General features: G+C 35.6%; 1 protein-coding gene across 1 annotated transcript; it reads left to right on the top strand.

Annotated features, from left to right (window-relative positions):
* The first annotated feature begins 514 nt into the window (after nucleotides 1-514).
* On the top strand, nucleotides 515-15260 carry LOC113091634 (mucosa-associated lymphoid tissue lymphoma translocation protein 1-like). Its single transcript, XM_026257213.1, has 15 exons — nucleotides 515-686; nucleotides 1737-1836; nucleotides 2188-2312; nucleotides 2439-2571; nucleotides 2758-2933; nucleotides 3106-3202; nucleotides 4050-4085; nucleotides 4617-4820; nucleotides 6357-6534; nucleotides 6697-6771; nucleotides 6867-6994; nucleotides 9952-10101; nucleotides 13112-13263; nucleotides 14181-14297; nucleotides 14617-15260. Exons 2-15 carry the CDS (start codon nucleotides 1827-1829, stop codon nucleotides 14950-14952), a joined length of 1917 nt encoding a protein of 638 aa, XP_026112998.1. The 5' UTR covers nucleotides 515-686; nucleotides 1737-1826; the 3' UTR covers nucleotides 14953-15260.
* The last annotated feature ends 8 nt before the right edge of the window (nucleotides 15261-15268 follow it).

The following is a 15268-nucleotide window of genomic DNA, read 5'->3' on the forward strand; positions in this document are numbered from 1 at the left end:
CAAACAAGAGATGAAACCAAATAATATAAGTCACACACAAGTCACACGCAAGTAACAAGTCATTCAATTAAAAAATGATATTGAATTGTTATTGTTTAATAAGATTTAAGAATTGCACAATACGATTTTAAAAATGCAATGATAAAGTGCCGAGAACATATAGAAACAGAAAATAAAGCAAATATTTTAAAACTGTAAGTGTATCTGTGATGTTGTAAAGGGTAAAGCCAGTCTAACTTTTTGAAATATTGCATCACAATAATCAACTACAGTATATCATCTTTTAACTATATCATCAAACAAATAAATAATGTGCCATTTAGTCTCAAGTCCAAACCAATAATCAATCATCTGTCCAGCTCAGGATTGTTAGTGGCTTTCAATTTGACGTCAGCCTGTAATTAACCTGATGAAGAAGGAAAAACAACTATTTTCAGTCTACTGTACCTACTGTGTGCGGATGTTGATGGCGCATCTACACTGAGAATAGCGGTAGTGGGAGGTCCAGTCTGTCATTATTACGGGAAACCATTCATTTTTCTGCCAAACTCTTTCGCAGCATGTTGAATATCCAGACGTCGATACAGCTGACGCTCTGTGTTTGTTTGCATGACGGGTTTTAGGAAGGGAGTGTGATATAAGTCGCAGTCAGCCAGCATTCACAGCACACACCAGCATTAGGACAGGTGAGTCGAACACCCCTCTACATAAATCTACTGTATATACAGTACCTCAAGCGAACGACGCCACCAACTAGATGCTGTTGGTCACACACAGGGAAGTTGTTAAAAAGCGTTATACATAAGTAACTGTAAGGTTTTGAGACAAAAACCCAAAGTCCTATTCAATTCGAGTCATTTTGTAAATTATTTCCTCCAAATTAAATATTCCATTAATTTTTATTTTCCGTAGCTGCTGTGTAAACAAGTGAACGCCATAAAATCACACTGACGTACATTCAAACCAAAACGTTTAAACTTGTGCTTACATAGTTATACAAATATAACTTGGGTCAAGATGTTTTAAGTGTTACAGTTAATACAATATCTGTATCTGTTTGCCAAATAATGAATACATGTTTTCACAAAAGGTCAAAAAGTCTTTAAACTGTAGAACTTAGAACTTTTTGAACCGCATTTGAACTGCAAAATCTGGTTCGTTATTTTTGGCCAATGCCTCAGGTGCCTACAGTAAGCAGAATTTTAATTTACGAAATAAACTGATATTTAGTAAAACGTTTGACAAATTTACCCGTTCTCCTTATAGTTTATTTATTGGAGAATTGCTTTATAATTAGTAGATTATATATATGATATTTTATTGTATTGAAGTGGTGTGACATTTTAAAGAATGGGGTATTTAAGTCATCAGACTGACAAATTTTGAAATGACAATTAAAGCATAAATAAATAGTTCAATTAACTTATGAAATTAATTATGAAAGAGCCTTCTCATTTCCCTCCAAGGTGTTTAGGATAAACAAGATATGATAAGCCCAGTCATTTCAAATTTGCTGTCACTTTTCTCTTTAATTCTACTTTAGCAATAAATGACTGTACAAACACTGTTGATATCGTGATTGATTTGCTTCTTTTAATAATTAATCATTGGGCACTCTATGTGTTGAAACTCCGGATTGCTTAACTTTTCTCCATGTATCATTGTTTTGATCCTGAATGCCACTTTTGTTTGTTATGTTATGCCACTATTCATGCTTCAGTTTTCTTTTTACACAGGTGGTAAAATTCTGAAATGACTGACTACCTTAACAGTGCAGCACTATTGCGGTCCAGGCCCATACACACTTAAGAGAAGCACCCACAGTCATGAGAACTGGTATGATATACATATCCTTATGCGTTTTTCCCCTTGAAAAAATTCTACTTTCTATGCAGACTATATATGAAGAGTTTATTTGCAAAAACAGAGACTCAGTTTTTATTAATTTATTAATTGATTGTGTTTAATTGTTAGTTAGCTGTATTCTTTTAGTTGTTATTATTTAATCAAAACAACCCAATTGCATTTTGATTGATATTAATTGCAATGCAGGATGAAAAACATGACTTTTCATTTGTGTTTTCAATTGAACTCTTCATATGTATAGTTATTTTTTACTGTATATAAAACTATATATGAAACATATATATTTAATTTTTTTTTTTTTTTTTTTTTTTTTGTGGGCAGAAGTTGTTATTTTGCAGCAGCCGATGTCTGTGTGTGTACCACCAAACCATGAGGTGACCTTAAGAGTTCAAGCAATAGGCACTGGTGCATTGAAGTATCAGTGGTTTGATAAACAACAGACAGAGGTTTGTAGACTTTATATATTATATACTTTACACCTTTGATTATTATTTTTTTTATATAAAGTTGTAAAGTTATAGATTTATAGAGGAATAGATACCAAAATGAACATAATTTATCAATCTTTTCAGGTGGCAGGTGGGACGGAGTCCGAGCTCACCGTCTCTCTCCAGAGATCTGGAAAATATATTTGCAGAGTGAGCGACCTGTACTGTAACTATCAGTTCACAGAATGGGTAAAAGTGAGAATCCTGGATGAAACAGGTACTTTCCGTTATCTTGTATTGTCATTACTTTTTTATTATCAGCTGCATTAATCATCTGGCCTAAGAGGCCATATTGAGACTGACATTTACTTATCAGTGAATTACTTTGCAAGCTTTTTTCTCAGTGTGGCAAGCAGTTTTAAGACTGCAGTATCTGTTAGATAACGTGATGCTTTGTGTTTAGGTGTTTCTTGCACGTGGAGAGGGGAACCCCATATAGTCATTCACCCAATAAGCCAAACAGTAAACCCAGGGGAGACTTTCACTCTTAAATGTGCAGCTTTAGGCAAACCTGCTCCTGCCTACCAGTGGTACAGAAATGGTCGCATTCTTCCTAAACAGACCACAGAAACACTTAGGGTAAGGCTGCTTTGCTGTTGTATTGATTCATTTTTATGTCTAAGTTGGGTTCGGGTCATTGTTTTTAAGTGTGAGCAATATGATTTTACTGTAATGACTGACTCAGTGGTACACATTGAAGTTGGAAGCTGCCTAAAATAATAATGTTTTGCATTTGGTCTTCTTTGTTTAGATAGAAAATGCCAGCGCAGACACTGTGGGCTCATACCTTTGTGCTGTGTCAAATAATCTGGAAGAGAGATGGTCAGAAGCAGCTGAGATTGAGATCGGTAAAGACCACCAATGGCTGTTTATGTCAAGCTTTTCAAGCCTATCATTGGCCTTCAGTACACAACTTCCATTTTGCAGTTGTTTTTTTGAAGATGTTAGTGGCTATATGTTTTTTGTTTTGTTTTTTTGTTTTTTATTGTTGTTCTTTATCAGCATCCCTGCCACATAATTTATTATTAATACTTTTTAAATCTTTTTTTTTTTTTTTTTACTTTACTATTTAAAAATAGTTAAAGAAATAGGTCACTCTTAAATTAAAATTCAAAAAAAAAATTATCCTCAAATTCTCCAACAGATTTGGAGAAATTTAGCATTACATTACTTGCTCACTAATGGATCTTGCATTCAATTTGACAGTCCTTTCTCACTTTGTTTGGCGTCATGATTCAATTTAACCTGCACATTATCACTGTCAGATCTTCATAGCAGCTTGATTTGTGATGAAACGCAATTTGATGAAAAAATTAATAAAGGAAACCATCCAGTCTTTAGCTCTGGGCCATGAATTCTTTGTGCTCAGTGTAGTTCCAGTCTAGTTTCAAATTAGTGGTACTTTCCACAGCTTGTAGGAGTTAAGAACAATAAGGAACTGAATTGTATTTTGAGTCTAAACAGATCCTTAGATACATGACTAAAACTAAAGGTAGATTGAAACCAGCTCAATAAGAGCTTCCCTTTTTACTTTGTCACATTGTGGAACACAAATAATGCTGCTGTTCTGATAATTTTTTTTCCATAGTGAAACTATATAGCTATAGGTTTTGTGGGTAGCATCCAGCGGCATGCTGACATTTCTTATTCTCTTTCAACTTTCACCGAAACTTTTTTCCTCTGGTTCCCCCACAGCACCTCCAGATCAACATCCAACGCCCACACTTATGGGTAGGTCACAGACAAAAGCTTTTTTCAGCTCAAGTCAGGTCAAAAATAGACTTAGTACTTACCTGTGTTTCACAATACTTCCACCTGGAATATTTAGCCAAGATAACAAGTTGTAGAAAAAGCTTGAAATATCAGGGGTTTTCAAATAATGAATTGGAGGCCGGCCACAGTTATGGAAATTATTGAAAGTTTGAAAGTTCGCTGAAATGAAATAATACCTAGAAAGTCCAATCCTCCATTGAACTGCTTGCAAAAATAAAATAAATATATATATTTTTTTTAAACTTTGTAAATTTCTTGTAATACCCAGTTATTAAATTAAATTATTTATATAAAAATATTAACAATGCATTTTAAATTCTGTGTAAAAATAATACTTTATCTTTCTGTACAAAGTCTGTTTGTAAACTCTCCCATGCAATGAATATAACGTCTATATTTTACAATTATAATAAAATAAAATATAATATGATAAAAAAGTAAAAAACCTTTATGAACCAATTTAATGAAGGCAAACATTCTTTCCTTTAGCAACCGACAAAGTGGCATTATTGATTGGGAACCTGAACTACAATCACCATCCTGGTCTGATGGCCCCCACAATGGATGTTCATGAGCTGGCCAATCTTCTGCAACAGCTGGGCTTCAGAGTGGTCTCTCTGCTTGATCTGACTCTTCAGGAAATGCAGGCTGCCATCGACAAGTTCTTGCAGCTCTTGGACCGTGGAGTGTATGGTGAGTCACAGGTTGTGGCTTTGCTGGAGGAGCCGGTAGGAAATGCCTGGTGTGTTTCACAATACTGCAGGATGTAGAGTTTGCACTGATAGCAATGGGTTGTTTGAGGTGAAAGTTTCAGATTCCTGACTGCAAAAAAAAAAAGAGAGTCAGGAAATTATGTGCAGAAATAAATTAATTGCAGTGTGCAATAACATGCTCACTTGAAATGATCTGGGTATCTCAGTTTGAAGTTGTGGCTGTCGGTGCTATCCATTGTGTCTCCATAATGTATATTTTGTGCTGGAAAGTCTTGTGCTGGATGTTTTTTCCAGTGCAGTCCATTTGAAATTCTCCTAAAAAGAATGAATATTAGTGTTGCTCAATAAACATCACTGGAGCGTCTCGAGTGACGAGTCAGAGGAAGTTCCATCTGAGTGGAAAAAAGGCTTTTTTTGTTTTCCGGTGATACAGTATCAGTGCATGTCATGGGTCAAAAAACCACAGCACTTTCAACCAAAGGGCTTTTTTTCAGATGCTGTAGTCTGTTGATTGGCTGATAAGGGATGTGTGGGCTTGCTGCTTTTACCTCCAGAAACCTATAATGCTTCTAACCAACAGATTTATACTGCTTGCTTAGCCCACACTGGACTTTCCTTTTTTAAACCAGTATTGTAAACTGCCTTATAATGAAGACAATTTTGGCACATAGTGTATTCAATAGGAAGGGGAAAATGGAAAGTGTTTAGTCATTACTTTGATTGCCTCTGTACTGTTGTCAATATGGGTTACATTTTGCTGATGTCATGGAAATAGTCAGTCACAGCATCATCTAAATATGAAACATTCTGTAATTTCAATGTGTTCATATAGTTTCCCCAAAATTAAGCTTTATCATTATTTGTTCACCCTAATATCTTGCCAAACTTAGCAAATGTCTCTTCTCTTCTTTCTGTGGAGCACTTATTGTACATTTTTGGCCAGTTCAAGCTGTCAAGCTTCAAGACATACACAAAATCACGTAAAACTATCTTCTAATGGCTCATGTGCTGTATTCCAAAGCTGTACAGTTGCTTTGTCTTGTAAACAAGCTGATATTTTAAGTTTTTTTTTTGACTGATAAACCCAATGCGACCAGATCAGCTGTTCTGGAAGCTGTCACTGGTCGAATGAACTACTTTGATGATTTTATGGTTATGGTTTTAAAAAAAAAATATTTTGTGTTCCTTTGAAAGAAAGAATGTCATACGGGCTTTTGGAACGTCATGGGATGAGTAGAGGATGACAAATGTTCTACATCTTGAAAGTAGTGAAAGATTTGACAGTTACAACACCAGTTTTCTCTGTTTCCTAAGATTTGAATCTCGCTTCCTGTAAACTTTTTTTTTTTTAACTTATTTTAACAAAGTATTTGTTGATTTCTCTGTAATTGATTGCCTTTTTTATATTTAATGTTAATGTTGTATATAAAATGTATTTAACGAGAGACCTAAAACAGACATATATTTAATATTTTAGACCATTTTTAAACGCACCTTCTCTTTTCTCCCTATTCAGCTGTTTTTTACTACGCTGGCCATGGTTACGAGCACTCCGGCAGAAATTACCTGGTGGCCATTGATGCTCCACGGCCCTACCGTACAGAAAACTGTGTGTGTGTACAGAGAGTGATGCACAGCATGCAGGAGAGAAAAGCCCAGCTCAATGTCATTCTCCTGGATACCTGTAGGAAATGGTAGGCCTGCGGGAACATGATGATCTTGTGTAATTTATTGTTTGTTAAAAAAATTCTATTTTACAATTCCAGATTCTTGAAATTGTTTGAAATGCTACATTGTTTCAAATGCGACATGCTGCTGCACTGTTCAGTGTTTTTTTTTTTTTTTTTGTCCTCCAGGTACAAACAAAAAGGTCCTTCCTCTGAAATTAAGCCTTTGGCTCCTCTGGGCAACACTGTATATGGATACGCTACGTAAGTACTGGCAATTGTTCTAAGCCTCTAACAAAACTTCTTACACAACAGTATTATCATATCTTTCGGTATTGTCATGACATCTGCTCTCACAGGAGTGAAGATGCAGAGGCTTTCGAGGTCCAGGATGGTGGCAAGAGCACAGGAATCTTCACCAAGTATCTGAACAAACATGTCTTAAAGCCAGAGAGGGTGACCCATGTCTTGGAGCAGGTCTCTGAGGGTGAGTGCTGCTTGCAATTCTCTTCTGTTCCAAAACTTAGAGAGCTGCCTCAGTAGTACTGCCTACAGCTTCCTGCTTAAGGTGCTGTGCAGTCACATTTCCGTGGGCGAAATATTGTCATTTCAAACGGAATTCATGTGATCGTGATTTTTCACTTGTAGGCGAAAGATTTCCCCATGTAGATTTTGCAATGGGTTCAAGCTAGTCTCAGAGATTCGCTGTGTTTATCAATAGAAAGTAGCTTAGTTTGAAAGTGACTTCTGTGTGAGCTTTTCTTCATACACTGCTACAATATTGACAATAGACAATGGCCTTTTTGCCCTTAAATTTAATATCAATTCATTTTAAAAGGTCGTAAATGTTATGACTTCTGTGATGTAGAAAATGTGGATGGAATCCAGTCATAACAATAAAATTAACTGTATAAAGTCACAGAATTTGTCAAAATTTGGACGAGCTGTCCACTTAAAATATATTAATACTAAACTGCAAATCGTGGTGCAGTTTTGTCTACTACAAACCCAAGCACGCAGGTTTTTAGTCTTTTAGTCACATGAATTTAATCTCCAGAGCTGCTCTAAAAGATTACTTAATGAGCATTTTACTATTTCATTTGATAAAAAAGAAATTGGTAGAATGTACTTCACAAAGAAATAAAAACAATTAAATAATATAATTTATTAAATCATTACTTGTTTTAACTGCAGTGTTTTAACCGCAAACTTCTGTTGTGCTGCACGTCATTTGCCTGTTGTTCAAAATTAATAAGATTTATATTTTAAAAAATTTAGTCGTATGCATTTATTTGATTACCCCCATATTTGACAGTAAACTGCTATTATTAACTGCTGTTAATAATATGAACTATTATTGTGAAAATTTGAATAAACAATTAAACGTGAAGTTTTATTAGCTGCCCTTTTTGAATATTACAATTGAATAAACCATTAAAACACAACTGAGAAAAGTTAAACCATAAATTACGGAATTTGGGAAAATTAATACTATTAAAGGTGCACTAAGCGATTTTTGTAAAACGATGTTGATATTTGAAAGCACCAAAACAAACATGCCCGTACCCCAACAGGATCTCGCACTTATTTTGAAATCTCCGCCCCACGTGTGCTGTATGTACACAACCATGGCAACGATGATCGCGGAAACAAATGAAGATAACACACAGGCATATTCAAACAAAAGCCAACGCAGATAAGTCGTGAGAAATGACGTAAAATCAATGTTACTCACCTACCGAGAAAAAACGATGCAACCTCAGCATCTAATTCGCGCTATTCTGCTTCTTCTATTGCCTGATCATAACCTTTCTTTTTAATGTTTTGTTTTTCTGATATTTTCCTCCTTTTTTGTCTATCATCTCTGTCTATCTATAGTCGATCTGCTAATATCCGTCCTGTGAACTCAAACTGAGCGTTCTGTTCTTGCTATCATTACAAGACATGCCACCCTACTGCTTACTGGCTACAAGTGTGTTTCAAGACTGTTCGAAGCTGAGGTCAAAAGTGCACCTTTAAAGGTGATTATTTAATTAGGTATATGTGAGAGCTTATTGTGCACTGTTGAAACATCTCCAAAGTCAATATTAGATGTTCATATCAAAGCCTAACCAGGACGTTTGAGCAATTTCAGAACAGTACTCTCTTGCAAGCACGGTAATAACAAGATATTATCATATGAAATCATACTTCACACTTGTAGTGAACAAGGTCACAGTGTCTTTCAGAGCTTTTGATCATTAGTGGATTTCTACTTGGAGCACTTGTGAGTGCAACAACTGGTTGACATCCACTGTATCCAAGACATTGGCTTTCTGTATCGTCCATGGCATGACGTGAACGCGGATTTGTGTTTTAATGGTTGAGAAAATCCCCCCTCTCCCTGCAGAGAGCTTATTTGGTTGTTTGATTGGTCTCTTTGGTAACAGCCCTTGGCTTTTTTTATATTGTAGCTGCCAAAGCATGTGACCTCATTCTCTGGCTGCTGTGCTCAGGTGGGGAAATTTGAGAGTGCTTAACCCAGGGACGGCTGCAGGGTGCCCCACTTACACCCCTCCTCCTCCTCCTGTCTCTCATGCACCCTGTCCCACTGCCATTATCACTGTGTTTGTCATGTCCACAAGCACTATACTCCTTCCTGTCTCAATAACTGTCTTTGATCATAAATCAATGCTTAAGCACTAGTTACTGGACTGGTTACTCGCAGCCTAACACTATACTGTAAATCATTTGATTTATTCTGTATTTCTGGCTTTAAATGTCTTTTTGGAACAAGTTTTGCTAAATTATTAGTAAGTATTTACACTATTATTCAAGTTTGGAGTCAGTAATAAAAAAAAATGTTTCTCATATTCACCAAGGCTGCATTTATTTGGTCATAAATAAAGTATAAAGAGTTAAATTGTTTAATATAATTACAATTTGAAATAAATGTTTAATCTTTTTAATATTCCAGCATCTGTTAATCCAGTCTTCAGTGTCACACGATCCTTCAGAAATCAATATAATATGCTAATATTGTGCGCAAGACTTTTTTCAGGGTTCTGTTGTGCTTCTACAGAAAATGACCCAACTTGCATTGCTTTCGCAATAAGATTTATATTACAATTGTAAAATCCTGAAATTTTTTGCAACATGCCGCACTACAAAAGCAGCACGTCTCAAGTCTGTTTTTCTTATTTGAGAGAGCAGGGCTTAATATGTGTTAATAGCTATTTTACTTTCTTTTGCAATTGGGGAAGGAACCTTATAGCATGTTGCTCAAAGGTTTTAACTTCCCAATTATATGGACAACTTGCTGAGTCATGTTTCAGTGTCTGATCCTTATGATGAACACCAATCACATTTCAACAGAACATTAATACTGTAGTGTGTAGAGAATGTATTTTGTAATAGGAAAAATATTGTGTGGTTTGTAATGAAAACCCTGTCGTTCTCCTTTAGATCTGGGTAAGGACCCGCTGGTGCATGGCAGGCAGGTAGTAGAGATCAGACACACTCTGACAGAGCCACGGGCTTTGACCGATCCTGTGCAAACATCCGGACACACCATGGAACTCCGCCGGCGGGACGCTTGTTGGAAACAGGCCAATGGTATTTACATATTCCTCAATCAGATGTGACCCTGGACCACAAAATCATTCGTAAGGGTCCATTTTTCTGAAATTGAGTTCTATACATGGTTTGTTAGGGTAGGGAAATATTTGATACAACTATTTGAAAATCTGGATTTTTTTGATCCATGAAGTGCATTTTTGCTATTGCTACAAATATACCCGTGCAACTTATGACTGGTTTTGTGGTCCAGTGTCACATATTATGTCATCAGAGGTTCCTTTCTCAAATTCATCCTGTGTATACAAACAAACAAACAAAATTACCTTGATTAATGGGGTTAATGTATGCCCTATATCCAGTGTTATGCAAGCTACTTGGAAAATGTAGTGAGCTAAGCTACTAGTTACTCTACAGTAAATGAAGCTTCACTACACTGAAGCTACCCCCCTTGGAAATGTAGCAAGTTAAGCTACATCAACAGTAGCTTGCTACATCTAAGCTACTTTTAAAATTAAATTTTTATGTTGAACACGTTTTATTACAAGTCAGTGCTATCTCAGTGCTTAAAACTGTCAGGCAAATAGATAGGCAAGTGTAATTGTTTAGTTTAATCGTTTTTTTGTGTACCTTATCAATTTGGCAACAAAAACAATCAAAATACATGTAATTAACAATCTGCGCACAAGTAAGTGTATGCACCTGTTGCATGGGCATGCTTAATATACTGTAGGACTTTGCAGAACAAAATGCAAGACCTCCAAACAGTACAAAAAAAATGGCCAGGCTGGCCCTTATGAAACAAAAATATATTGCAGTATATTGGGAAATATCATGTAATATACACTGATATATTGAAAGCGGCAATCATTTGTATATTTTGCAATATATTATATAATATATGTGTCATCAATATCTTATTAAATGTATTCAAATATATAAAATATTAGAAATAAAAAGGGATAATGATATATTACAATATATCACAATATATTTTAAGAAATATATTGGTAAATATATTTTCCTTTCGTAAGGGGGACCCTGATAATTTTTACAAGCAACATCTGAAAACATATTTTCTCTTTGTTATCTCAGTCAGTGTCATGTACTTGTCGAGGTACGGCCACGGCGACTCACTCCTCGGGATTAACTGTTCTCCGACCTCATCCTATGTCATAATTTCATCAAATAATTTTTTGCGTGACTGGCCAAGGAGTGGTACCATCCGGAGCAGAAGGTGGCGGTAATGCATCATAAAGATGGTTGGTTGCTGTCCACCGTTAACACGAACAAGATGAAGTAGCGCCGTCGCGTCACTGATCCAGGATCAGCGATCTTAGCAGTTGTATTTCCCGATTTGAGTTTGAGCTTCAGAAATGCTTGCGAAAATGTAGCTTGTGTGGAAGCTACCGCACTACTTGGTAAAAAAAAAGAGCTTCGCTACTGAAAAGCTATTTGATTCAGAAAGTAGCGAAGCTACGACCAAGCTACTGAGAAATGTAGTTAAACTAGTAGCTTCGCTGCATGTAGCGACGCTACTGCCCAACACTGCCTATATCTTCTATGTATTTTTTCCACCTGAATTCCACTCACATTTCCGGTAAAAAATTTGAATAATTAAAGCTGCAGTCTGTAACTTTTGACACTCTAGCGGTTAATAAACAGAACTGCTTGCGTCTTGCGGAAGGACATTGTAGCAGGAGCTACTTCTCTGTTTATGTCTATGAAAAATCGCAAAAGGTACTGGGTGAAGCAATCGAAAATAGTCCAGATATAAACACTTATTATAGGTGTACCCTAGTGATTCATGACAGGCTAAAAACACAGTTTGGAAAATGGATTCATGGTGTACTCGCTTATTATATACATTTTGTAAATTTTGAACACAAAAAAAGTTACGAACTGCAGCTCTGATTGGTTGTTTCTTACCGGGAGCGGTGTATTTCTGCAAATGGCAATAGGACCACTGGGAGGCGCTAGAGGAGCTTGATTTTTTCACAGATTATCTGTCTCATATTCTACTGTGAGGACATAATGACAGGTTTCACAAATATATATAAAAAAAAAATTCTACAAAAGTTACCTACTGCAGCTTTAAGATGCTTTTGGAAAAGTCTCTTATGCTCTTATACAGGGCTCAGGGCTGCAATTATTTGAATAAAGTAAACAGCAAGAAGAAGTGTTTTCAGTTTTTCGTGAGTAAAGAAAGGTCTCTTGTACCAAAAAATAGTACATAACCAGTTGCATAACCAGTTTCTGCCCTTTTTGAGTTTTTACTGCCATACTTTTCCGATCTTTATTTAATTGGCCTCTTTAAATGTCCTTAACATGAGAAATAATCAGTTTGACATTATACATTAATCTTACATAGTACACTGAACTATTTCAAAAGAGCAATGACATTTTTTGATTCATGATGTTTCCCCTTTAAAATGCTAGATTCACCACCAGTAATGAAAATGCAGATTTGAATACAGTGAAACAGAAGTCAGTGCCTACAGTCAAAAGTGCTCTGTCACCCGTAACCATCTCACAGTTTGTGACTTCCGTTTTGGTTTCATTTGTGGGTTAGATTGTGATACATGACTCATGGTAAGAGCACTGCTAAATGATCATTCATAAACCATGTGTCTGCTTTAAAAGGAAATGTATTTCCTCCCAAAAAGAGCCAAATTGTCATCAGTGATCTAATTCAAACTGATTCCATTATTCACTTTAGATTGTGACTGGTTTTATCAATCAAGTAAAAAACTTGAATAGCTGCCAGTTAAATATGAGAACCACTTCATTTTGTTGATTTGAGCAAACCATGTATTCTGACACCTTTAAACATGCTTGCATTTACCAGCTTGTAGGGTTCTTTGATGAATGCAGCAATAATCTTACTTTTGCGCAACATCAGCAACAAATATAATAGTTCTACTTATCATACAAATCAGAAACTACTACTTTATGGTTTCTGTTATGTGTGTTTCTTTTTTTGCCTATTAATTAAATTATTATTTTTTACATTGCTGTGTATTTATGTGTTTGCTCATGTTTTTCGCAGTTCTTCCTGGCCGAAGGTCTCTGGACTTTCCATATTGTACAGTGGAGCTGAGTTTCTCTGCCCTGTTCTCCAATGTCCTGGTTGTGTTTGGTAAAGTGAGGAACACAAGCGCTAAGGCCCAGGACTGCACTCTGATTCTTGAAAGTGAACCAGTAAGTCGCAGCTTTTCATGTCCTCTTTTGCTGTCATAAACACATACACCCGGATACACAAGGGGGATAAGAGAGTCAGGACGATGGGGCCCAGAAAAGGAAAGAGGGTTGTGTTTCATAGTGTTTTGTACTTGAATGTGCTTCTTACATTTTCCCGAACTTATGAATGTAATATGGAGGAGGTTCATGCCGTTATATTTAACATTAAAGCAAATAATAAGCTGAAACAATTTTCACTCCCTTCATGAGTCTGTTCTAGACAAAATAGGTCCTATATTTGGAATCAAGCATTACTCACCAACTTGAGCTGTAGCAGATTTTGGTAGCATATTTTGATCAAAACTCATAACCAGTGTAAATTCAGTATTATTTATATAATATTGTAATATTTATTAATTTTAAATATGATTTTTTTTCTTTTTTTTTTGCGTTTTAGTACTTTTATGTGCTTTTTAAACTTTTTTTTAATTGTTTTTGTTTCTTTATATTCTTGTTTTATTTTATATATCATTTTAGTACTGTACTATAGTAATTTTATTATATGTATATATATACTTATACACAAGCAATGCACTTAAAAGCTCAGATATATTTGTTTTAGTAGGCAAATAACTTATTTAGATTTTAGTAAATTTTTCCTAGAATATATAATATGTTATACAATATTGTTTGCCTTTTTATTTTCACAGTAGTTTAAACAGTAATGTTTTAACACTAATAAAATATTGATATACTGCAAATTTGAAATGTAAGAAGTTGAGCAGAAAGATGTAGGATGAAATCCAAACTGTGGGTCTACTGACCTCCAGGGGTGAAAACATGTAGTACATAATTGGGTATACGTATATACAGTTCGACATTCACTTTACCTGTATGCTTGATTTACAGTTTAAGGTGTGATGTGTTTTTGTTTTTAGCAAATGCAGGACATTTTCTCAGGTTCTGGTAGATCAGAAGAAATGGACAGTCTGCTTGTGAACAGCGGTGAGACTCCCGACTGCACCCTCAGATTATGTTGCCTTCAAAGACTCCAGGTACAAGGACTTTTTGTTTTTGAAGTGAAAAATAGAGGTATAGATCTTAAATTTGAAAACATTGATACTGATACACGTTCAATTTAAAACAATTGATTATCAAGTGGTCAAAGATAATAGTAGGGTTTTGGCGAGCATGATATATGCAAATTATAAAATTCAAATTACTAAAAATTAAAAGGGCTTTTTTTATTATTATTTTTTTTTTTTATTATAATATATATAAATGAACCACTGATGTAGAATAATGCAGTATATCTGGAAGTCAAAAATACTGTGTAAAGACATTAAATAATTGCAATTTATTCTTACTTCCTAGGGATCTCTGGTGATCAAAGTGACACTGCACTACACCCAAACGCAAACTAAAGCACGCCTCACAGAGAGCAAAGAGCTGGACATAGGCCGGCCTCTGATTGCCTCCTGCAAACTGAATCAGATGAGACCAGTGGACAGGAGACAAGAGAGTCGTGTCCATACTGTGGACCATATGTCCAATATAAGATATCCTCATCATCAGAACCATCCTCGACCTGGTCAGCCCTACACACGCAAGGCTGAGAACCGATTACAGAGTTCAGCCAAATCCACTTCCATGAGCAGCAATGAACCGGAGGAGAATGATGAAAATGACTCTAGTGAATTCACTATGTGATGTTCCTTCTATTTACAAACACAGAGTAAGGCATTGTTTTGATTCAACAAAGGATTTTTCTTACATTAATTGTTTACTTTTTGCTTACTAATTACCAGTTGTGATACAGTAAATGTGTGTATGTGAGAGAGAGAGAGAGAGAGAGAGAGAGAGAGAGAGAGAGAGAGAGAGAGAGAGAGAGAGAAAGAGAGAGAGAAAACAATGAAAGGAAGACGTTCTCATGCAAATGTAGAAATATTTATACTGATTATTTGTAAATCAAATTAAGTGTAATATTCTTATATAACCAATAAAGTACTACTTCTGGAGTTTGCCT

Source organism: Carassius auratus, unplaced genomic scaffold (assembly GCF_003368295.1).
Source record: "Carassius auratus strain Wakin unplaced genomic scaffold, ASM336829v1 scaf_tig00214259, whole genome shotgun sequence".
NCBI classification, from domain to species: Eukaryota; Metazoa; Chordata; class Actinopteri; order Cypriniformes; family Cyprinidae; genus Carassius; species Carassius auratus.